The 24,830-nt window shown below is 40.8% G+C and overlaps 1 protein-coding gene across 2 annotated transcripts in view; it reads right to left on the bottom strand.

The window, feature by feature from the left end:
* bnc2 (basonuclin zinc finger protein 2) overlaps positions 1–18,665 on the bottom strand; it is a 207,134-nt gene extending 188,469 nt beyond the window's left edge. For both annotated transcript variants that reach the window (XM_061680318.1, XM_061680321.1), the window contains exon 1: positions 18,246–18,665. In XM_061680318.1, coding sequence (XP_061536302.1) covers positions 18,246–18,263 — 18 coding nt within the window. In that variant the 5' untranslated portion in view covers positions 18,264–18,665. The remainder of the gene's footprint in view (positions 1–18,245) is intronic.
* Positions 18,666–24,830: the final 6,165 nt, after the last annotated feature.

Here is a 24,830-nt window from a genome sequence, read left to right as displayed (position 1 = left end):
CAGGGCTGCAGGTCACCCCAAAATCATAAACAATCCATAACTATTTGTCTAATCGCCTTTCACAGAAAGCTGTAATGTAGCAGTTTCTCAACATAATTCATATCAAATGTAATTACTTGATGGATTGGTTTTAGCATCTTTAAAAAATCAAAATAAAAAGGTTGTAGAATGTCAAAGTGGCTCTTGGAAATTGGTCTTTATGTGGCCCTGAAGGAAAGTTTGAACACCCCTGCATTAGGGTCACAGGTGAGCATATATATATGTGTGTGTGTGTGTGTGTGTGTGTGTGTGTGTGTGTGTGTGTGTGTGTGTGTGTACACAATCCAAGAGAGCGAAGCGATATCTTATTAGTTTAGATCCTCTTGCCTCTGGGGCCAAGAGGTGATGAGATATTTGACCAAATGCGCAAACCAATAAGTGGCCATCGATTAAAAAGGATGAGCACCTTATTGGAGACACGGGTGGCTATGTAGAGATTAAAAAAAAAAAAAAAAAAAAAAAAGTGCAACAAAGAAATGGAGAAGAAGTCGCAAGTTTGAAGCTACTTTGTTTTTGCCTCGCATATTGTAAATCAGGTGTGACGGAACTTCTCCTCCTGACCAGGGGTCAGCTGTTATAAGGGCAACAATGCATTTATTATTATTAATTATGCATGCATCGGTTTAATATTTTGGGGCTTTTCATGACAGTTCCTCTCAGGTTTTATTTGTTTTTAGAATTGCATGATAGGTGATTTGAATGTACTCTATCTGTATGAAGGGAAACTAGAAAGATATTATGGACAGACGTACTTTTGGGCAAGAAGCGTGGTCAACCTGAGACTGGTTGCCACCCAATCGCAGGACACATATAGAGAAACAGCCATTTACGCTCACATTCACACCTAGGGACAATTTAGAGTCTTCAATGAACCTAACGTGCATATTTTTACATAACAACCCACCCAGACACGGGGAGAACGTGCAAGAGTCAAACAGTACGGACGGAATAAAGAATCGAACCGAAACTCTCCTTACTATTAGCTACATGTTCCAACTTCCCAGATCTTGTACTTACTTGTTTTTTATTGGCCTGTTCGAAATTAGTGCAGGATTTTTTTCTAGTTTAAGGTATTTATCCTTATTTTTGTTCACGCCCACTACAATTTCCCTTATTGGAAAAAATGGAAATATGTTCATCGGTCAGACTGCCACCATCATAAAACCGTGAATAAATTTGAAGACTAATTTGTTTCAACTAAGGTTTTCAAATTCTTAAATTTATACAACCAGAAAAAGTTGTCAAGTTATGGAAGTTATTAACCATTGTTAATGTTTATAACAACAATAAAACCACAGTATGACTCATGGTGAAATGGGATGATGAGCTCATAAGTGCAGAAATAAGTTAACAACTGTACAGCGTAAAAACAACAAAACAAGCATGGCCGTGCGTCACAAAGGTATTGGGACTCATTTTCAACATTATGAATGAGTGCGTCCCGACACTTCTTAACACCCTGATGTCGAGACTGTTGCTTTTTTGTTGGACTGTATGTTGAAAAATAAAAAATAAAAAAAAAACTCAAAGGAAAAGCACGTTGTTTGTGGTTCAGGAAAACGTAACATAAGTAGTATAATTTGCCGCCTCAAAATGTTGTTTCCCAATAAGAACACCGGGTGTTGCAGTTTTTCCCATTGTATTGAGTTGGTACGTACAGTATATGTGCGAGGGTCAATCGCCCGGTATGCAGGCGTGTGTCGCCGACTGTATTTTTTTCACGATTGTTCAGTTCGGTCGCGTTCAGCCGCGTCGCTCGGTGTGGCAGGCCTAAAGAGGCCATTGACTTTAGATGTTTCACTGTATAATAATAATAATGATTATGATAATAATAAACTGTATATTTAAAAGTAAGTGTCTTAAAAATGTATTCAGTTGTTGCTCGCTTCAGTATCTGCCTGAGCCCCGATTCGCTAAGGGCGACTGGCGCTTTCCAACCTCAGAGGCCAATTCCACATTCCCGACCGGAAATCACCGCCATGTTGTCGCCGTTTACGGCTCTTTGTAGAAACGCACAGCTCGTTTTGCCGAGATGTAAATGCTGATGTGGAATGTATCGCTTGGAAAAAATACAAATAAACTAAAAATGTTGGCAGCACTCGCTCATTACAGTCCACATTTAACATTGGCACAAAGGCGGGATAATGTTTGTGAGCGGCGGCCATAATATGAATTGGCTGCAACTGGATACTTGTGACTGGGGGGCAAATGGATCTAATGGTACACTTAATGCCGGCCTTGAATAATGAGGCCTTTGTCTAATAAAACTGGAAAGCCTCCAAATACCTATAGGGACCTGGGCCAGTTAGAGCAATAACAGTCTATCAAAAGAGAAAGCAAAGTCATTACTTAGAGGCTAATAAATACAAGCTCCATGCTGGGGGGGGGGGGAAGAGAGGAAGACGGACAGGGACGAAAAGAAAGAGGAAATACATGCTTAATCCCTTTTTCTTTTAAGCAGTAAATTGTTAGCTTCTGTGATAAAAGTATATATTAAAATATAATACAATATAATATTTTCTTCAAACAGCTTATCTTATGAATATATATTCAGCAAATATTAATTATATTTGGGGGATTATAGCACTTTCTCATTAAATACCTTGTCAAGTGAATTCTGAGCTTTGTTTCTAAATATATTATTCATGTATGAAGGTAATTGCTGAAAACGTGCAAAGACTGAGAACGATGTAGAACTGAATTGTTGAAATATAGGGAGCTATTTTCGTGTAAATCCGGCGCGGAGGCGGGTTAGACCGAGTGTTGGTAATTTCGCAGACGAGCACGAGTCGGCGTATTTAAAAGGAACACACTGAACACAGCCGATTTAGAGAAACAGCCATTTACGCTCACATTCACACCTAGGAACAATTTAGAGTCTTCAATGAACCTAACGTGCATATTTTTACATAATAGCCCACCCAGACACGGGGAGAACGTGCAAGAGTCAAACAGGACGGACGGAATACAGAATCGAACCTAAACTCTCCTTACTATTAGCTACATGTTCCAACTTCCCAGATCTTGTACTTACTTGTTTTTTATTGGCCTGTTCGAAGTTAGTGCAGGATTTTTTCTAGTTTAAGGTAGTTATCCTTATCTTTGTTCACGCCCACTACAATTTCCCTTATTGGAAAAAATGGAAATATGTTCATGGGTCAGACTGCCACCATCATAAAACCGTGAATAAATTTGAAGACTAATTTGTTTCAACTAAGGTTTTCAAATTCTTAAATGTTATACAACCAGAAAAAGTTGTCAAGTTATGGAAGTTATTAACCATTGTTAATGTTTATAACAACAATAAAACCACAGTATGACTCATGGTGAAATGGGATGATGAGCTCATAAGTGCAGAAATAAGTTAACAACTGTACAGCGTAAAAACAACAAAACAAGCATGGCCGTGCGTCACAAAAGTATTGGGACTCATGAACATTTTGAACACACACTTGAACATTTTGAACGCACACTTCATTTGCCGCCAATCAAAGCAGCTCCTCTCATTCCCTTTAAATGGGGCGCAATGACAGTCTTGCATGGATCTCTGAGCGGGAGAGGACGATGTATAATCTAATCGCAGCCATCCGTGGGTGACTGGAGCATTGTCGCTGCTAATGGTCGGCGTGGCAACAGACATTATAAGATCACCTCATGAAATGCAGAATGATCAATGAGAACCGCTGGTGACTTAAATATGTCCGCGGACCTCATGTGTTTAGGCCCCCTTTAAACGAGACAATGTTTGAAAACTACAGCACAACAGGCTGAAATAAAACTATGTCCATTTTTTAACCCTTTATTGTTGATTCAATTCTATTTGGGCAATGTGGGGGGCGTGGGGAATTTCAACCTTTGTTTGTGGATAAGTTATTAAAGCTCAACAGTAGTTGCTCAAAATGAAATTTTAGAATTGCCTTTGTTTATTTTTAAATAAATGTGGAATCACAAATGTCATTTACAATTGTTTTCAATGGGACATTTTTGTCGCTAGGAACAAATGCGCCGTTTTTTTGTGTAGCTTTGCTATTTTGGCACAAAATGTCCTGAGGATGTCTTATAGGTTAAAGCATAGCTTGCTTCCCAACGCAGTCTGCTAAATGTGAATAAAGTCAGCCTTGGAATAGTTTCAAAAGATTTAAGCACACAAATAATGATGGACGGACCTTGATCAACATACAGGTGACAAGCACAACTAGAAAGTAGTTTTTTTTTAAAGATTTTTTCCATCTTTAAGATTGAAAACTATTTCACGTGCTGCCGTGTAATTGCTTTGCAAAATGAAGTCAGCTATGCAAGGCCCGCCAAACAAAGAGCACAATCAAAGCCACTGTGAGCGCTTCGACGGTGGCCAAGGGCACGGCGTGCACGCACAACACTGTCCCTTATTCAACGTGGAGGGGGAAAAAAAATATTTAAAACATAGAGGTCAAACTTGTCAAAAGTCAAGATTTTTTTTTTTTAAACATTTTTGAAGCACTGATTGAAAAATAGGAAGGTGCACTTTGGTTGCTTGAACAGACGAAACAAACCGGTAATCCTTGTTGTCTCGTGATACGCATTTTTGTTGACCGTTTGGGATTTGCTGATCATTTTCTTCTGATCTGATTTGGTTTTGTTTTATGATTTCTGGAGTTTGTCTAGCCATTATGATTTTGTCTCCACCTGTTGTGGAGACAAAATTGTTGTGGAGTTTCTACCAATCAGCTGCCTCCTAGCCTGTAACACAAGGTATTTCAGTTGTGTGGCATCTTCGTCTGAACACTAGGGGGCACTAGCTAAAAGGATTGCATACATTAGATAAGAGACAAAGATGAAATAAGAGATGAACTTCGAGTCTAGTTGATATACAAGCAGACATACAGATACCTCCGTGTGTTAGTTACAGAATACAATGAATAAAAAGAAATAGAAGGTGCTTTCTTCAGAAGACCACAAGTTATAAAATAATGACAAGACAACTGAAGCAAGCTCAGTGTGTGTGGGCGTGTGCGTCGATGTGTGAGTGAGACGGCACTGCGAAGGAAGAAGGAGTGCGCGCCGGTGCGAGTGTGTACAGTGGCAAGTGTAGTGACGGCGACCGGGGAAGAGTAGCGATTAGCGGAGGACCCGTTGACGTTGAATGTGCAGAGGAGCTAATAAAGCCATTAAAGCAGCAAATCGGTGCTTCGTGCCTTTATTGTTGCCGCCACCCTGCTCAGCTGTGCAACGAGAGAAGGGAGTTAACCCCTGCGTCTCCCGACCACGGTCAGGTGACCGCAGCAGGAAAGTTTAACACTTTGTATAAAAAAACTAAAATACATTAAAATTAAAAAAAAAATAAGATGCTGTACTTACCATTACTGCTGAGAGTGTGAAAAAAGGAGGGCGAAAAAGGCAAAGATACTCCCGCCGCACAAACACAGACAAGCACTATGCACTAGCTAAGCAGAAACACTATGGTGCTGGGACAAAATGGCGGACGAGGCACGGGCGTCGTAAAGTCGAAACGTCGTAGGTCGAGTGGGAGGATCGGTGCCAATACAGGAAGTCCAAATAAAAAACCAAATAACCAAATAAATGTGTTTTTTTTGTTTGTTTGTTTGTTTTATTTCCATATTACCCCTGCTTCCGTCCCTTGGGTCGCCTACTTCCCTGCCCTTGGGTCACCCCGCCTTGTTTGTCTGCACACCACGACCATGAACAAAAATCACACGGAACCAGGTCGGGTAAGTCTTGCTCCAACACAGCGATGTTCTTCTTGGCCAGGAACTGTCGGATGCTCAGGGCACTGTGAGCAGGCAGGCGTGTTGTCGTGGTGAAGCAGCCACTCGTTGTCCTGCCCAAAACTCTCGCCTCTTCTCGCACACCGAACGACTCAAACGCCACAGGATTTCTTTTGTAGACCGCCTAGCCTCCACTGAAGGGGGAAACTCACAGTTTGTAGCTCGGATTTGAAATGTATCTTTTGTGTCAACGGTCCTGGAAATTTTCTACACACCTGTTAGTACAAAGCGTTGAAGGAGCTCAAACTGGAGCAGTGACACTCTTCTGGCTCCTCCTCATTCAAAACACAAGACCGGCATGTTATCTTTTACAGCCAAATGAGGGCACTAAGCACTTTTACAGCTGTTGAAGCTATGGGATGACTTGGAGGATTGATAGAAAGAGAGACACACAAGTGACGGAATGACAGATGTAGAAGGAGGAGGAGGTGGGAGTTTCTGTCCTTCCTCGGGGTTCCCAAATTCCTGACCGGACATTAAAAACTAAAATTCCTACACAAACTGCTTGTGTTTTCGCTGCAACTCCTCCAATGCGCTCGTCCTCTCCCGTTTCGCTATTAACATGTGGCTCGTCAAAGTCAAGAGGAGCTTTCGCCACGGGAGATGGTCAACCTCTTTCCTCGCCGTTTTTTTTCCCCCTCTTCCCTCTTCCCTCGCCCCTCCCCCGGTCCCGTGGTCTCTCAGAACGGGCCATCTCTCTCTTCATATTGAGTTGCCAGGGTAGAAGGGGGTCAGAAGAATCTAATAACTGTGACAGTGGGGCTTTTTTAGCATTGTTCCTGAAGCTGTGCAGACTGTCTGCTGGCTCTAATGAAAGGTTAAATGAATAGGACAAAGTGACAGGAGGTACAATAAAGAAACATGGAAGAGGAGAGTTTGTGTGTGTGTGTGTGTGTGTGTGTGTGTGTGTGTGTGTGTGTGTGTGTGTGTCTCCTGAGGCCATGCACCTTTGCTAGCAAAAAAAAAAAAAAAAAAAAAAAAAAAAGACAGCCTCTCCACAGCGCCACAATATTGAGACCCTACTCACAAAAACGTATTCAACTCAGCCGACAAAGTGAAATGTTGATATAATGTCTCATGCCTATCTGGAGTTGAAAATAAAAATTACGTCTGGTAAAAAATTTAATTATGTCAGTTTTACAACAAATTACATCACACAAGAAAAATATCCTTCATATTTTCTTTGTACAATTGTACAAAAAAACATGGTTCAATTCATGTTGTCGTGCAAAATTGTTGAATCAACATAAATAAGTAAATGTTTCCTTTTTTGAATGATGAAATTAGTAGAAAACTGACATTTTTCAATTTCCTTTCTTTCCCCAGTTGTTGCTCATTTCGTCATAAGAACGTTGTGTTTCCATTGCAGTTAGTAAGTTTGACGTTTGTTTGTGAGCAGCGTTATGAAAAGCTATATTCACCTAGTTCCCACAAAACTTTACAAAGCGGTCAAAGGACAAGATATCGGAAAAAAAATAAAAAATAGGGACAATTTCAGAATTTTTAGCTCCTTTTCCCAAGGCTTGTTCTGTACAAGAGGTACCGAATGGGGGACGTCGTCTCCTGAATATTGCGGCTTGCGAGATACTATCACGGTCGGGCGGGGAAGCGCCTGTGTAAAAGCGGATGCTGCAATGCCGGTGCACTGCCTCCTGTCGTGTTGAAAGCAGTTGTCACTGTTGTGGTCCCACATTGTCATTTTGTGTTTGCGAGATGTGCAGTCGCTGTGTAAAAGTGGACAACATCACGACTATATCCTGCTTTGCTGGGTTCTGTTTAAAAGACGAGGGTACATAAATGTCAGCTGATATGGTAATTTGGCTGGATCTCGGTATAAAACAATCCTGTGTAGAATGTTTGAATCTTTATTGATGATAATCTAAGAAAGTTCACCTTTGGCTCCTTAATGCAAGTCATCCATTTTCTTGCCAATGTTGTTGGCTAATAGTTAAGTAAGTGTGTTAAGTAACTGCTCAATTTCCTGCTAAAATCTCACGAGAATGCTTAATAATAATGCACTAAGCATATGTGCGCATGCCATGCTGACACAGATGGTCAGGAAGAATTCCAGCACGGGGTCCTTTGTTAAACGTTAAGGTCATCATGCAGCAGAGCGATGGGGGGCTTGAAGGGCGGGGTTCCCGTCAGACGCATGTTCCGTCTTGTGCCTGCGCCTGCGTGTGCCTTGTGCCGGAATGCAAAGTCACATGAAAGAGGCCCTATTTCTCCCCGCCTGCCGCACTGGGAGACTTGTCTCTTCTGTCCGTCTCAAAAGCGCCACTGTCCCCCCCACCAGCCGACTCGCTACCTGTCAGCAGAATCTAAAATCATCGTTGACGCCACAACACCCCTCCCGCCCTGTCACTGTGTGAGAGTTAATAATGTTTAAAAATGAGATGTGAGGCATATCTGTCATTTTACGTTGTAATATGAGCGTTGCTTAACTTTATGTCTTAGCAGGTCATAAAGATTAACAAGTTTGGTGGCTGTTCAAAACGTCATATGATTAAGTATGTAGGCCATAACTATGTAATGCTATATTGAAAAATACTGTAATGAAAGTCCAGTAATGCACTCCGGGAACAGTCTGGGGTTTGAAATGGAATGTCAAAAAGTGGTCCGTAAGTGGCTTAAATGCATAAAGCGCTGACTCAACGTGTAACGTCACCATGACTTGACTTTGACGGTGGGCACCAATCCTTTATTCGTTTATTTATTTCCACAAATACACGAAAGCATGAACAAGCTATTGAAGATGCAAGCCAAAGCAATGAGATCCTGCGCTGATTCAGGCGGAATCAAATTCTGAACTCAAGTTCTGGGCCAAAAAAAAAAAAAAGAAACGTCTTCAGCAAGGCTGATAGAGCGTTAAAAAAAACATGATCGCTCCAATGAAGGTCCAGTCACTGTCACTTTAAACCTTGTGAAGTTAGAAAGACAGCAGATGAGTGTTTTTGCGAGCCTGCCCAGCATTTAAACTCTAAGACTTGCTGGACTACACATGCATTGTGTTGATTTTTTTTATATTACACACAATTCTAGTAAGATTCATTTATCAATACGGATGCCTGCACAATCGAATGGCTCCAAAACAAGTTGAATTATGCTTCCAGTTTTTGTGAATGGAATAGTATCAGGACGGAATTATGCACGCTTCAGCATGTTGGACAAGTGGTTATCACGTCTGCCTCATCGTTCTTAGGTCCGGGGTTTGCATGTTCACCCATTGTTGCAATGCACAATTAAAAGAAATTGGACCAGAAGTAGCTAAAACTCAATTTGCATATGTTGTCCCCAAGCAGGTACTTTGGGGGGAAAAAAAAAACAAAAAACTAACAGCACAGCACAACAATTACACAACATAAAGACTCTCAGTGTATAATAAATTATAGCATAGCTGCATGATAAATAAAGTAATGGTTTGAGAATTGAAATAAATACAATCTAATCATAGTTGATGACAAGTTTGAGGTTAGTTTTAAACACTACAAAGTTCCCGGAGTCGCTTGAGTCCAGGGTGTACGCCAATTTTCACCAAATAATCAAAATCTCCAAATTGCCCAAAAGGGTGAATGTTATTGTGAAGTGTTGTTTGCCAACATGTGCCCTGTGATTGACTGGTGACCAGTCCAGGGTGTTCATCTGGGGCTCACCTGTCACCATAGCCAACTGTATTAATTTATTTGAAGACACAGTAGCCAATAACAGTATTGGTGGACATGCCAGGAGAGAATGTCTGGAATGAAAGACAGGGGGCTACACTTTATCCGCCCTTTTGCTGCAAATATAAACAGGTTCTAAATGAGAACATTCTGGAGTGAGCCATTTCGCAGGAAAAGTAACTTTGTCGGGTAGACCTGCTCCACGCCACCCATTCCAAAGTCAACATGCTACGTCTCGGTCCTCAGGAATTTTTCATGAGCCACCACTTATCTTGTCATATCACATTTCTCACGCCAGCTTTTCGGCAGGGAACAGAAAAGGCACCTCGAGGGCAAATGATTCTCTTTTAATCAAATCACCCCCGCGTGGCCCGAGGTGATCTTTTTCCACCACGCCTTGGCTTCAGAGGCACACTGATGCACAAACATGAAAGGAGCCTGCACAGAAAGTCACCTGAAGACATTTTTTTTTTTAAAAAGGAACAAAGTTGTAGGAGTTTCCCGCGAACAGCTTTTATGGCAGAAAGGAGCCGTAAAATGTAAATGACATCACGTAAGCGCAAATTGTCCCAGCTGAGCCATTTCGCTCCTGTTTGTGAAGGGGTTACTTCCAAAGTGTCACTTAGAATTATGGTCTGCTCAACATATGGATTACCATTGAAACGCAATTTCGCTACCTGCTGGACCGTTGCCATGGTGCCACACGGATTTATTTTATTTTATTTATTGATTTATTTATTTACGCACTAATTAGTTGTGAATAAACCCAATCAAAGCAGATTTGTTTTTCTCCAGTGCTCCCTCTCCGGTTGTGAAGTGTAATTGACATTTAAGACACAAAAATATATTTTGGGGTGGGGGAAATATGCCCTTCAAGTCCGAATTTGGAATACTATCTTACAGATGTCAATAAAACTCACTGGAGCTCAGTTCAGTGAGCATCTGCATGTGAGTATTTTGCTTTTTCTGAGGCTTTTTATGGCTTTTTAAAGACATATTCCAAAAGAAGCAGTGAGAAGACAATCACTTTCAAAGAAAACCAGTGTCATCATTTGTCATCAAAGTTAGCTTGACTAGCTTGACACCGATTAACTTCTTTTTATACTTGGTTATATACAAATTCAGAAAAAGAATTAAAGCAAACTTGTCATGTGACTCACTCTGCCGTGCATTGCAATTAGCCATTAAAGTCAAGACTGAGGGTTCTATTTTCGTAGACAGCGCATCTGCACTTACGCCAGCGGATTCTGATTTTCATTCAAGCGTAAGCATTTGCCAATTTGGCAGACCGGTGTGCACCAAGCTACACGTCCCGGTGTGTGGTAGCAGAGTGGGGCTAAACTTATGTCTGCTCAGACCACATCTAAATCTTAGCGCTAGCTAAACCGCTGGTCTAACGTAATTTTGGTGAATTTGATCGGGGCACATGCAGACAGATACTGTGGTCCGTGAAAATATTTAAGTCGCCAGCAGTCATCACCAGCTCATTCTGTATTTAATAAGAGAGGCCACTCACATTGTCTGTTGCCACACAGGCGAAAAGCAGCAACAATGCTCTACTCAAACACAGATGGCTGCGATTCTCTTACATACAGAGATGTCTCCATGTGGGACTGTCATCACGCCAGTTAAAGGGAATGAGAGCTGCTTTTATTGGCGTCAAATGAGGTCAGCTGTAAACACTCCCACAGTGACACAGAACGCACTCTCTCGGTGAACTAGTTGGTCTACAAAATTACCGACACCGGTCCAACCCGCCCTTGGCGCACAGTTGCACCGACCACGGTGCTGGATTTACGCCGGTCACGAAAACAGGGCTCAGAATGTTTTGCTGTTTATGCATCTTAATATTAAAAGTAACTTCTTTTTACACTTTAAAAAAAAAACACATTATAATATAATGAAAACCACATTATAAAAACCACAATAACACTTTTCATTTGTCATTAAAGTTAAGCCTGAGCATTTTGCTGCTTTTTATGGTTTACTGTCACTTTTAATAAATGAATAACTTCTCATTCATGTTGTTTATATGTTCTATTTTATTTTTTAATGCCTTGTACAGTTTTATGGGTTTTTGTGGTAAGCTTTTATGATGACAAAATATTTATTATAGCTCAAGACTTACTGACGTGAAAAAAAAAATCCGATGTCAACCAACATCCCAAACGAACAGATTGTGTTCATACATTTGTGTGTGCTAAATATTATCAGAACCATTACATCATGCCTTAAGGTGAACATTAGTATTAAACAACATGAGGTATCCTTGGCCCCGCATGGCCATGGTAACGACAAATCTTTCTCTCGCTCTCTCAATCTCTCTCTCGCTCTCTCTTTATTACAAGTTGGTGAACCATCAAAGCCATTTTTGGAATCTATTTCCAAGTTACAATTTGTACAAATTGTTTCTTTATGGCCATCCCAAATTACAGTTCAAAATGTTAAGAATTTTAAGTGACTTTGAAGGTTGTCTTCCTTTCTAATGGGACATGAAATGCACGCTTTAAACAAATAAAGATGGCAGTAGCGAGTGCACTTGGTGCTTTTGCATTTTCCCCCCCCTGCTATTCCTTCCTTTCTTGGGAAATTGTATTTGGATTAACATTTAAAATGAAGCCTTAAATATCAGTTGGCAAAAAAAAAAAAAAAAAAAAAAAGGGGGGGGGGGGGAGCATGTTCAAGTACAAGTTTCAGGTTACAGTTCAAACACAGCTTGTAGTCTTGATTGTAATCTGATTAAAGACAGAGGCAAAAGCTATCTTTTAGCAGATTTAAACTCCCGCAGATAGAAATCTGTGTGATACGGCAAGAGTAAAAACATGCTAAATGCTTCTGTCATAACAGCCGTTAAGCCAGTTGATCAGCGTCCATTGTTTATTTAAGGTAGCGAGGAGTTTAAAAATGTATTTGCAGGAAATTAAAGTTTAAGTGAGGCGCGAGGATTCAATTTCTTACCCAGTGCTGCCGAGGCACCGAGAAGTCTAATTATATCTTTTAGGTGTTTATTGTTTCGGATTATTAACGTCTCGCCCCTTGCTTTCTTAAAATTAGGAACCCGGCCGTGCAATTTGTTTTAAGTACTCTAACTCTCCGGCATTCTGGTGTCTCGTTCCGACATTTTTTCCATCTCGAGCCTCCGCAGGTGTGTGACCCTCGCCCCACTCCACTCCCTTTTCACAATATTACCCTTTCTGTCGCGGCCAAGATGCACCGTGGGCCATCTGAGACATTACTGGGGCCAAATGGGTGCAGCGGTGACCCTCCCCTGGATGGATAAATACACCGCAAGAATGTTGCTTTGAAATCACTGTCTGGATAAGGTTCCTCTGAAATAAATGTTCTTTTTTTATTATTTCCTCTTCCTTCCCTGCGTGTCTTACATACTTTGTATTCACCCGTGCATTGCTGAGGTTTTGACTTCACAGCAGCACTTTATGGCGACTGTATGAACATGGAGGCCATGGCGAAACAAATTAGTTCACGAATCATTGCCGCGCACCTAACGATTGAGCACCGCACATCTACCGACGCGTTGCAACAGAAAAACTGCCATGGTAAGCCATGCTGAGTACCTGTTTGGTTTAAGTGTACCATTATTGGTCACTTTTATGGACAGTATTGGACAGTCATTGGGCATGGTCTATATGCCAGTGTTATACTACCCAACTTGCACTGGCTCCCTGCAAATAGCCTCTTGCCCTGCCTTAAACACTAACATCTGGATTTTGGCCTGTTTTACTGACGCTTCTCCTCTCTCCGCACCCTTCCTCTCCTGATCAGAGAGGGGGCGAGGTATGTGATGATCAAAGTGAGGTTGTTGCTGTAAGGATTCTGTATTGACCGACCGTGACAAGATCTGAGATGGACCACACCCCGGACGCTTCAACCTGCAGCACTTCATTTCATTAAATGGACTCATGTTGTTTTAACGAACAGTTGCCCCTTTTCCATTGTACCGGTTGTACCCCTAACCAGCCTCGATCCGCCCCGTATGATCGCTTCTCCATTACACTTTTTCGAGGACAAGCGGTGACAATGGCACCTCCTCCGACCTGGCCGTAACTGTCATGGAATTGGCCGACGGATGTACTTGTTTCTTTAAGCGCGGTGACTTGTCACTTTCACAATCATGGCGTCTAAAGGCTGCCGTACACCAGATAGAACTGTAGCGTAGTGTGCGCGTGATTAGGCGACTGTTTTCATGAGTGGCCAATCAGTCTGCCACTGGTTTTGCCGCGATTCAAAATTTGACCCGCCATCTTAACATCGCGGCAGATAAGCTTTCCCTCAAGGGGAAAATAAATTTCCGGGTTTAACGATCCGCACAGCATCAAGCCATATAAACAATATATAAAGCATCAAATATTGTGTTTTACTTCAATACTTAACTTTATTCATAATGTATAATGTACCTGTGGATGAAAAAGCAAAGCTTGTGACCAGGAATGTACGCCAATGTACGTAAACACTGGGTACGTTCAAACGAATGGAGCCAGCGAGCCTCCTTTCAAATATCCGCACTCTCGCTTTTATTCTCTCCAACACCCTCTCTCTTTAGCAACCTGCTTCTTCCTTTACTATTAATCTTTTTATGGTTTTAGGAATGTGATCAAGTACAAGATACTGAATACACAGCATCAAACGCCTATACAGGCTCGCCAGGCATCTACTTGTGAATCGCTCATGTGCAGGGGTGCGTCGGCAACTCTACACGATGGTCCGGTCCAGTCGGGTTCGATCACGTCGCGCAGTGTGCGGCAGGCTTAAAGAAGCTATTGTTCTGTGGTCGACTGAGGAGATGCAGGCATTTTTGTTCAGATTGGCAGAAGATGAAATACAGCAAGATGGAAGGCGCGACAAGAAGCGCGTCACCTTCTACTTGATCCCGTCCCAATCGCTCCCACATTTGATCGGTGCCTGTTGTAAAGGAAAAAACAATGGACATTTTTTAAATTTTTACTTGCCGGATGGGGGAGTTGGACCAGGGGATGCCATTGATCTTTGTGAACTGTGGGCCTCTGAAGTCCTTTGAGACTCTTTCGAGATCAAAGGCCAGAGGTTGGTAGAGTAGCCAAACATTGTACTCAAGTAAGAGTACTGTTACTTTAGAATAATATGACTGAAGTAAAAGTAAAAAGTAGTCCTCCAAATATTTACTTGAGTAAGAGTAAGAAAGTACTGAGTGAAAAAAATACTCAAGTAAAGATTAACTAAAAAAAAATAAATCAAGAGCCAAATAAAAAATATGTGGGAGTCACACACCTGCCAACGTTTTAATTTTTAAGTGCCCCAAACCAACAACACATGCATTGGGGCTTACAGAAACATTATTTTATTTATTCAATGAAATGACTGAATGAGGAAGATGTTTGCTGACCAGACTTATTGTTTGTGTTTGCGAGAGAGAGAGAGAGAGAGAGAGAGAGAGAGAGAGAGAGAGAGAGAGAGAGGGAGATTACAACATGGTTTTGCAGTATGTTTTACAGTGACTTATGACCATAAAACAGGGCTAATGTTGGCAGATGCACAGCCAAAACAACAGCAAAAACATCTACAACCTAGCGCAAGGTGTTTTCTCAAGTGAGAAGTGGGCTGAAATATCCACGTTTGGGCGGTCCCAATTTAAGACGACGCTGCATGACAAAGCGTTTGTTCTTCAGAGTCTGTAAAGTAAACACATGCGTGGCTGGGTTTTTCCCCCCCAAAATGAGTCAATTTGATTGGCCCACGAAGGGTTTGTGTGCGGTCATGTGACTGCCTTGTGCCGTCAGATTGGTAAATTGGAGTCAAATGACACAAATGATCACGTTGGATTGGCGCAAAGGCACCCTACGCAGAAGTCGAAGATCAAGTCTAAAAATAGATCGCGCACGCAATATTGGATATATAAAAGTAGCGACCGGCATAGCGATCATTGTAATGGAGTAAAAGTATCCATACTCTACTCAAGTAAAAGTAAAAAGTACGGTGGATTCAAACTACACTGACAAGTACAATTTATCCAAAATGTTACTTGAGTAAATGTAACGGAGAAAATGTAGCGCGTTACTTACCCACCTCTGTCAAAGGCTATATAAAGTTTAAAAAAAATATTTGAATTGACTCTTTTGGATCGTCAGAGATTACAATCCGCGCCATGTTTATGGTAACATCCATTGACCATTTTTTGCAGTCATTTATCAAGGAACCACTGAGCAGTCTACATGTCAATCATTCCTTGCCCTCAAGTCCCGAGTCAAGTCTCAAGTCGAGACATGCAAGTCCCGCAAGTCCTACACGTTTGAGTTTTTGAGACCTTTCGCGTCACTTTACCAACAAAATAAAAATGTTTTAATATAAATATTTATATTTAATTCATATGTACAGTACATATATACTGCATATATACTGCATTTAAATATTTTAGATATTTGACAAAACAAATTTGATTCAACTGACAATTCTATCGCAATAATCAAGCATAAGGATAAAATATATTCTTACTTGGTTCAAGAGCAATTGTGAATACCCAAGAGAAAATGAGACATTTCACTTAATAATGAACGACCAATTGGTTTCCTCTTTTACATAATCAACAGAAGTGTTCTAAGATTCACATTGTGCACATAGCAGGAAACGACATTTTGTTGTCTCCAAACATTTCTAGTAAGGCAATTTCAAACAAATATAAATAGATTTCAGTTTCAACTTGGCCTTTCTTGTGAATTGGCCTCCACCTATTTACATGTTTTATGGTAATCCATGGTGCGCTTTGAGCCCCTGCATAGTCTGACTGTTCATCATTGGTTGTTGTTGTTGTTGTTTTTCAGCGATCTACATTTAATGGTTACGCGCACCGCAAGTATTGTTATTATTACTCACGGCATTCTATTTCAAAGAAAGAGAAAGGGATATGGCAGTCAGAGGATCAGGCGGAATGGAGAGCATGGAGTGTTCTGGTCTTGGGCAGTAATCAGAGGAAGCCAGCGGGAGGTACAGGGTAGGGTTGATGGGGTCGGAGCAGAGCACCTCTAAGCAGCCTTTCTCTTCATTAGCAGCCTCTCTAAGGGGCAACGGCGGAGAGGGTCTTCGCCGACCCACCTGTCCAGCAGATTATTGAACCGACTAACCGGCGGCTCTGCGCACACACTTCTCTCCCCTCTCATGATTCCCGAAGTACCACAGGAATCACGACCGGTCTGACAACCTCCCGTGTTTTTTGTTTTTTTTTTGCCTCCCACTTCACGTCACCGCATCATTGGTTGAAGAGGAGCATTTATATCCACATTGCTGTGAATGTCGTGTGTCTTCTTAAAGAGAAATTACTTATCTCCATCCCAACACAAAATCAAAACATTGGACATTTTCCAGCCAAGATCCAGAACATGAATGTCGTGGCATCGTAGAATTTACTGAGTGGCATCGTAGAATTTACTGAGTGTTCTGTCAGATTGCTCTGATGTCATCCCTGCAATGTTTACAGCTACTGGGGGTATATCCGGGAATTGCTAAGGTATGTTGTGATTCGTTTTTAAATTCGCACACCCTTTCTGTGGGAATTATGCTTTGTGAGTGATCTTTGTCATTTATGTTCACTTACAAGACTATTATGATCCTAAATCCTTCGCTCGCACACTCTCGATACCTGCAGAAGCGAAAGTGTGTTGTTTTGTGGTCAAGCAAATGTGGATTACGCAAACGCGTGCACGCGCATACCTTCTGCACAAGCAAGTGAAGAGAGCAGCACAAAGATAAAAGTAACGAAATGACACCTGCGGAATGTAAATTGGCATTCTTCACGAGCAGCACCGGCTCGGACCTCCAAAACATCCCTGGCACACACACACACACACACATCAGGTCAGGCCAAAAATCTTGTGCGACAACACACACGCTCATTGATGAATGCGTGAGGGTACTTTGGCGGTGCTTTCAAGTGGGAGGGGGTGGGGGGCATTCATCTTGCACCGTTTCGTTATTTCTGCTCCCTCCTTCCTCTTCACTGTCCACTAAAATGTATGACATGGACATGTACTGTGCGTGTGTTCAACACGTTGCCTGAGCTCATTGCCTCCTCGCTTTCTAATCCTGATGAGAGAAGACTGTAAAATATTCCGCTTTTTATTCACCTACTTCACTTTTTAATCTGTCTTCCAAGTGGAGAAACAACAAACTATTTTTTGGGGGGTCAAAATGAAAAATCACTAAACGGGGACAATTTCAAGAAGTCCCCCAAAACAAGATGGAAATGCAACATGAAGGATATCCATTGCACAGATGAGGCCTCAAGGAACTTGAGGCCTTCAAATAATCCAGAAAATGCAACAAAATAAATGTGCGTGGCTCAGTGATGACATTTACAAGTCAGTTGGTGAGTGTAAAGGTGTATTAAAACATCAATAAATGGGGTTACAGGTGGTTTAAAGTGGATTACGTGCAATTGATGTCACTTTTGCTATTTCAATGTCAATTTTCAATCTTTTACAATTTGAAAATATACATGGATTTTACCACAGATTTGCAAAACGTGTCATTTTTTCTTTCTTGTGGAGATAGGGGCTGCATTTGGGTCATTGTTTGATTGACAAGTTTCACTAATGAATGTTTGCACGGGGGGAAATGGTAAAAGCAAATCAATAAAAGGGGCTTTTAAAAAATGACACATGACAACTTTTCATCTGCTCTGATGTATTCACGTACCCCAGAATAAACCTTGTAAACCCGAGTGTCAACTCCTAAATCTGTTTTTTTTTTAACGACAATAAGCTTAAATTGGGGAAACAAAAATTGTAATTACCATGGCTGCATGTCGCATCTGACAGAACTCACGAACTCCTTCGGCACGTTGGCAAACTTGGCGTCCTCTCCTGCACACAAAAAGTCTGCTTTCGCCCTCAAGCGGGGAACTTTCTCCTCGTCGCGTGCCGTGAATCGGTGCTCGATTAGAAAACTTAGTAGTTGATACGAGTAGGTGATTCTTATTGTATGGTTGGGTGGGCGCAGGGTGGGGGGGGGGGGGGGCTTCGGAACCGGCTTGTGTGGAAGTGGGCTGTTCGCGGCCAAGTCGCGCGTCACGCAGATTCGCGCAAAAATCGGACGTTGACGCGTAATCACGACGTCGCCTTTTTGTTCGTCTTGGTTTTTTTTTTGGTTTTTTTTTCCCTCCTCTTCTTTTCTTCGTTTCTCTGCAAAAGATACAAGTCGTCAAAGCTGGAAGTGTCTGTCCTACCTTGAGAAAAAGCTAAGAGAGGAGGGAAAACAAAAAAAACGCCTCCCCAAACACACGCACACACACATGCACGCGCGCGCGTGCAGACACACGCTAATCCACGCACACACTCCAGTGGAAGGATGGCTGTCCATCTGTACAGATGTACAGACCGGCGGAGAAGGCGTGTGTGTGTGACTTTTGCTTGATGCGTGAGTTGGTTTGTGTCACGGAAGAAGTGGGACGTCTTTGTGCGACAACATCAACCAAAACAAATGAGACTGAAATGTCCTTTAGCTCCACGCGTGGGTCAAAATATTAGAAACGAAGTGCATTCAAGTTTGGATGCGCATATTGTTGAACGAATCGCGAGCTCAATCGAAAGTGCACATTGTTATTTTTGTGAAGACATTTATTTATTTTATTGTATTTTAAGTATAGATCGCGCAAAAAGTATACCTATTATTAGGGCAGGTTGGTAAACCTGGGATCAGTGGCGTCGCTAGGCCTATTTTGGTGCTCCGGCCCCCTTAAAAACTTGTCAAGCCCCCCCCCCGAAATATTTGGTAGTACAATGGTACCTCGATAGAATGGACTAATAGGGATGGGGGAGTCGTCCGATAGTGCCGAATGTCTGTTCCATTGAAGCACTTCTTTTTATTTATTTTTATTTTTATTTTGAGTCCATATGCATCCAAATTACTGTGAAGTATAAAATTATTGTTTTGTAGGGTTTTTTTTTGTGTGTGTGTTGCCTAAAACACACAGTATAGTTCATAGTTATTGTAAATAAATATATTTTTAAAAAAGCATGAAAATGTTTGAAAGGCACACGCCGGTGTGCTTAGTTATGGTGACATTGTTCAATCGAATCCAATCCACTTTATTTCTATAGCACAGTTTAAACAAACACAAGGTTCCCCTCTGCTGGACAATGCAATAAAAACACAGCAGAAAATACAGAATAAGGATCGAAACAATAAAATAAAATGACATTTAAAAAAAACGACATAAAAGGAGGTAGGTAAAATCAAAATGCACTACCCACACATTGTTGACGTACAGTACTCATAATAGGGGAGTCGTTTTCATGAGCGACAGGGAATTTGTGCGCTTTCTAGTTCCAAATCTGTTGCCAAAGGTGAACGGCTTGACAAAAAAAAACTGTTACTGTACTAAAAATACTTGAACTAACAGACGGTATTGTAAGTGACAAATGAAAACTATTTTTGGACACATTGTTCAATCCCGATGGTACGTTTTATCCGATATCCGTTTTATCAAGGTTCCACTGTGTGTGTTTATGGCAAGGTTTTATAGTCCTAGCCCCACTAAAACCGCTTTTCAGCCCCCTGAAACAAATATCGATCGGTTCAAGCAAGATGCAAGGGTTGTAGGCTGACGGTGAATTTTGAACATATTTGACAACAAAACATTCGTAAATTGAAACAAAGTACACATACTCTGCCTGTCGGAACACTCGCACCAATTGAATTTACGAAAGCACTCTAGATACGCTGGCGCGCAGTAGCGACATGCCGACAAGGCGGCCACATTGGTGGGGGTGACGTTTCGATCAAGGCCAATGTATTTGCATAGAAAATAAAGCATAACTCGTTCATTCCTCAACTGATTTTCATGAGGTTTACTTGTTTGTCAACGTCCAAAGCATGTGCTTGGTTTACGTGTTTAAAAAATAAATTAATAAATAAAAATAGCTTGATTTCGATCATGGCGGCACGGTGAATGACTGGTTAGAGCGTCTGCCTCACAGTTCTGAGGACCGGGGTTCAATCCCCGGCCCCACCTGTGTGGAGTTTGCGTGTTCTCCCCGTGCCTGCGTGGGTTTTCTCCGGGCACTCCGGTTTCCTCCCACATCGCAAAAACATGCATGCTAGGTTAATTGACGACTCTAAATTGCCTGTATTTTGCCCGTAAATATATTTAAATATCTTGTCTTTGTAGTGTATTCAATTAAATTTGGTTGAACATGATTTGCAAATCATTGTATTTGTTTAACACAACGTCCCAACTTCATTGGAAAAAGGTGACAGAGAGCCAACAGGAGGTACTCATTAAATAATTTCCAAAAGTGCATTCTAATAATTAAGAGACAGGTTTATTAATACACATTTATTTCACAATTGAAACACTGCTCTGTATTAAATATAAAAAGTTGATTGGGCTCTGCCAAAGGGAGAGACGGCAGGAGCAGGCGGTCAGAGACATTCTTGTTGAATAATGTCCCAAACAGCACTATAATAATTATTATAATTTGAAAGTGAACCACTGCTGTTTTAAATTCATATCAAAGGAAATAAAAATTGTGCCTTCCTTTGGGATGCACTAAATAGAGACGGACACTAGCTAAGGTTATTAAAAAAAAATCACTCCGATGATTATGAGACCGATTTAGTTAACACTGTACACGATAATTTCACAATTAAAATGCTCCTCTGTATTAATAAGAAAATTCACAAAGGTAAGAAAGAAAACAGCGACATCTGGTGTGGCACCATGTCCATAACACAAGATCATCTTTTAAACACACAGGAACACTGTTTACTTGCTTCGGTGCTGCTGTTTTGGTTAGCAACAGAGTTCAAATGGGTACAGTAGTTGCCTGATACTAAAAGGGAAGCGGCTATTTAAGAGAAGTTTTTATTTGTCTTAAGCGGATGGGAAAAAAAGGTGTATAGTACAGTCAGCTGAATCCCAAGGCAGTCGTTCCAACCAAGTCAAGCATCCGGAAGCCCCACTTGCATGTTTGGTCAAGGGGTAAATAATAGGTCTGGGATTAGGCTCGTGTTGAATTCATGGGCGGCTAACAAGCTACCGAGGTCCCACGCTATGCATATTCATAGCTTGGCCGAGGCCGTGGCAGAGTGAGGACCATATGCCTGTTCGTCCGAGGGCTTGGCTTAATTAAGTGAGATATTACGTAGTCGTATACGAGCCAAAAGCCCACGTGTACCATATTGTGTGGATATAAACTTACAGGTCACACTATTAGGTACAGCTGCATCATTTTCTCATAAGATTATTACTTTTTCTCATAAAATTTAATTATTTTTTTTTTGAGGATGATGATGATGATTTTATAACGATGAAATAATTCCTGAATTTCCACTCCGGGGCTCAATAAAGGATTACCTTATCTTTGTTTTTGTTGTTGTAAACATACGACTTTTATTCTCATAATCATCATGAGCATGAATATTACTTATTTTTATTACAGTATTACTTATATTGTCATAAAATCGAGACTTTATTCTCTTAAAATTCGGAATTTTTTTCCATTATCCCCTGAAAAAAATTACCGATTTGCGCTTTTTGTGCTCACCGCCATCTTTTGGCATCTTGGTACTTGCTGCATCTCGGAACTATGTTGAATTGAGTTGAGGAGCTTCATATATAAAAAAAAGTACTGCTTTGTCGTCACTTGTGGCACCTATAGCCGATTATAAACCTTTTGGGGGAACATAAAAGTACAACTTTTTCACGTATTCATATTAGTACAGACAGTGTGCCTTGAAATACAAGTTTAATTTGTTCTATGACCACGCTCGTAACTCTAAACACTCGTATCTCAAATCTTCTTTTCCAAATGAAATAATGGAAATACGTGTAATCTGTTACACCCTTACCCATAAAAAAACATTTTTTTGTAATCTATCTATCGATCTATTTATCGATCTATTTATCTATCTATCTATCTATCTATCTATCTATCTATCTATCTATCTATCTATCTATCTATCTATCTATCTATCTATCTATCTATCTATCTATCTGTCTGTCTGTCTGTGTGTGTGTGTGTGTGTGTGTGTGTGTGTGTGTGTGTGTGTATCATCGTTTGTTTTAAATCTGTTGTTTAAATGTTTAAAGCACTGCAACATAGATGCTAATTAGCATTAGCATTAAGCGAGCGGTCTGAAAGTATTACAGTATTTTGTTTTAAATACACAAGGTACAATTATCTTTGTTTTGTATTAATTTAACAAAAACATTGTCTGGAATTACGGCTCAGATATTGGAAAAACTCTTAAGTCGGGTCACTTGTATCTCAAGGCTCCACTGTACTTGTTAAAATCTCACTCTCATAACATTACAAATAAAATTATAAATGTATTCTCATAACTATGACCATTTTTTTCTCATGAAATTATTTTTTTCCCCCTGGAAAGTAAACTTTATTCAAATGAAATTGAATTCCTGTAAAATTCTGACTTTATTTTTCTCATAACCTTCTCATTACATTACATTCTTTTTTTTCCTCATAAAATTGAGATCACCAAAGAAACAAGGCACACTTTTGTGATTTCCCATACAAATAAACTGTACTTTCAATTGGCAAACATTTTCTGTCTGTGGGATACTTACTGTATCATTTCATCCAGACAGAAAAAATAAGAACTTTCAAGGCTATATTTGTAAGACTGGGTTATTTTCAAGGCGAGATTGTGATTCTGATTCAAATTGTTCATGTTTTTCTTTGTAATATCCTCTCTAGAATAGTGAAATCCTGTCGTTTCAGGCAAGAAACAAACAGCCTGTCTTTCTTTCTATTTATTAGTGCAGCCATCAGATTACCACATTTACACACGGAACTGAAAAGTGCTCTGACAGTAAGATTTCATGGGAAGATCTTTTTTAGATCATAACTCTGTTATAATAACAATCAATCCTTATGCGCTGCTTTTGGCCTGTTTTAATGGTGAGCTAAGGTAGTAAGCGAGTAAGTGAGTGTAGAATGAGTGTTTATTTGTTGCTGTGACAAGTCCCCCACTGTTCATTACTCAAGCAGCAGCTTTAAACGATGGTAATGATAATGAGCTATTGAACCTGTCACCTCCTGGAACAGTCATCAGCGACATCAGGACTCATCAAACCCTCTGAGGTTTACCTCTTCATTAAAGTTCCAGTCACTCATGACAGCAGCACATGCAGTAAAAAGTCTGCAAAGGTCACTTTAGCTGCTTCACATTTCCCCAGGCACAGTAGATATACAAAGAACACACCCCTGTTATAATCGTAAGTATTTCTGATGTAAATATATGCGACCGAGATAATTCTCAAAGGGGACATACTGGGTAGAATTTACTAATTGTATACATATAAATAAGGCCGTGAGAAGCGCTGCCATTTTCAAAGGCTACGTGGAAGCAGAGCTGCTGTGTTAGGATGGATTACCAATAGCCAAGGAGTTATCAGGAATTACTTTACATTTGAACCTATGTTAGCTTTTCCATTTTAGTTGTCATGTTATTGTAAACATGCCGCTTCCCCACTTGATTCATCCACCAAAGATTTAATTTGGATTTCACTCAGTAACAAAGAAACTTAAAAAAAAATTCTCCTTTTATTTTGCCATTCAGTAGTTTATTTTGACTGTTCATCAAACATTTGCAGTCCTTCATCAGTTCATCACTGGCCAAGGTGCATTAAGTGCATCGGCATTAGCATTTGAATTAGACTTGTGACTAAACTTTTGGTCGTTTTAACATTACATTATTAACATGTATCTTTTCCTTATTGCCCTTTAATATGAAATATTTACAGAACAGTAATTCACTATCCCAGCTATCTTGGGCGAGGTGTGGAGTACACCCTAAACTGGTTGGCAGCCGATTGCAGGGCACATATAAACAACCACTCGCAGTCACATTCCTACGGGCAATTTAGAGTCGTCAATTAACCTACCATGCATGTTTTGGGGATGTGGGTGGAAACCGGAGTACCCGGAGACAACCCACACAGGTACGAGGAGAACATGCAAAGTCCACAAAGGCGAGGCCAGATTTGAACCCGGGTCGTCATAAACTGCGATATAATAGTATTTTTTAAATACTATTATATCTTATGTTTATACTATTTTAAGTGCAACTGATATCATACATTTAGAAATCCAGTGTAAACAGTCCAGACACTCAAGAGTTAATTCAATGCACATGACGCACCCTGTGTGCTCAACTCAGCCAGCACAGCAAACACAGCTTAAGCAGTCTCTTGATCTAAAAACAGAGCCTTTACCGTCCAGGCTCATGTGGATGATTCAGTCATGGACAATGTGTTCTGTTGCAAAAGTACCTTTATGAAGCCTCTTAGACCCACTGTGTACTTGCTAGCGGCATTTGTTTGCGTCTGGGTTTGTTATCATCGGGAGCTGCGTGC

Source organism: Phycodurus eques, chromosome 6, assembly GCF_024500275.1.
Source record: "Phycodurus eques isolate BA_2022a chromosome 6, UOR_Pequ_1.1, whole genome shotgun sequence".
NCBI lineage: Eukaryota > Metazoa > Chordata > Actinopteri > Syngnathiformes > Syngnathidae > Phycodurus > Phycodurus eques.
Note: the sequence above shows the minus strand (reverse complement) of the source record. Positions and strands in the feature narration are given on the sequence as shown.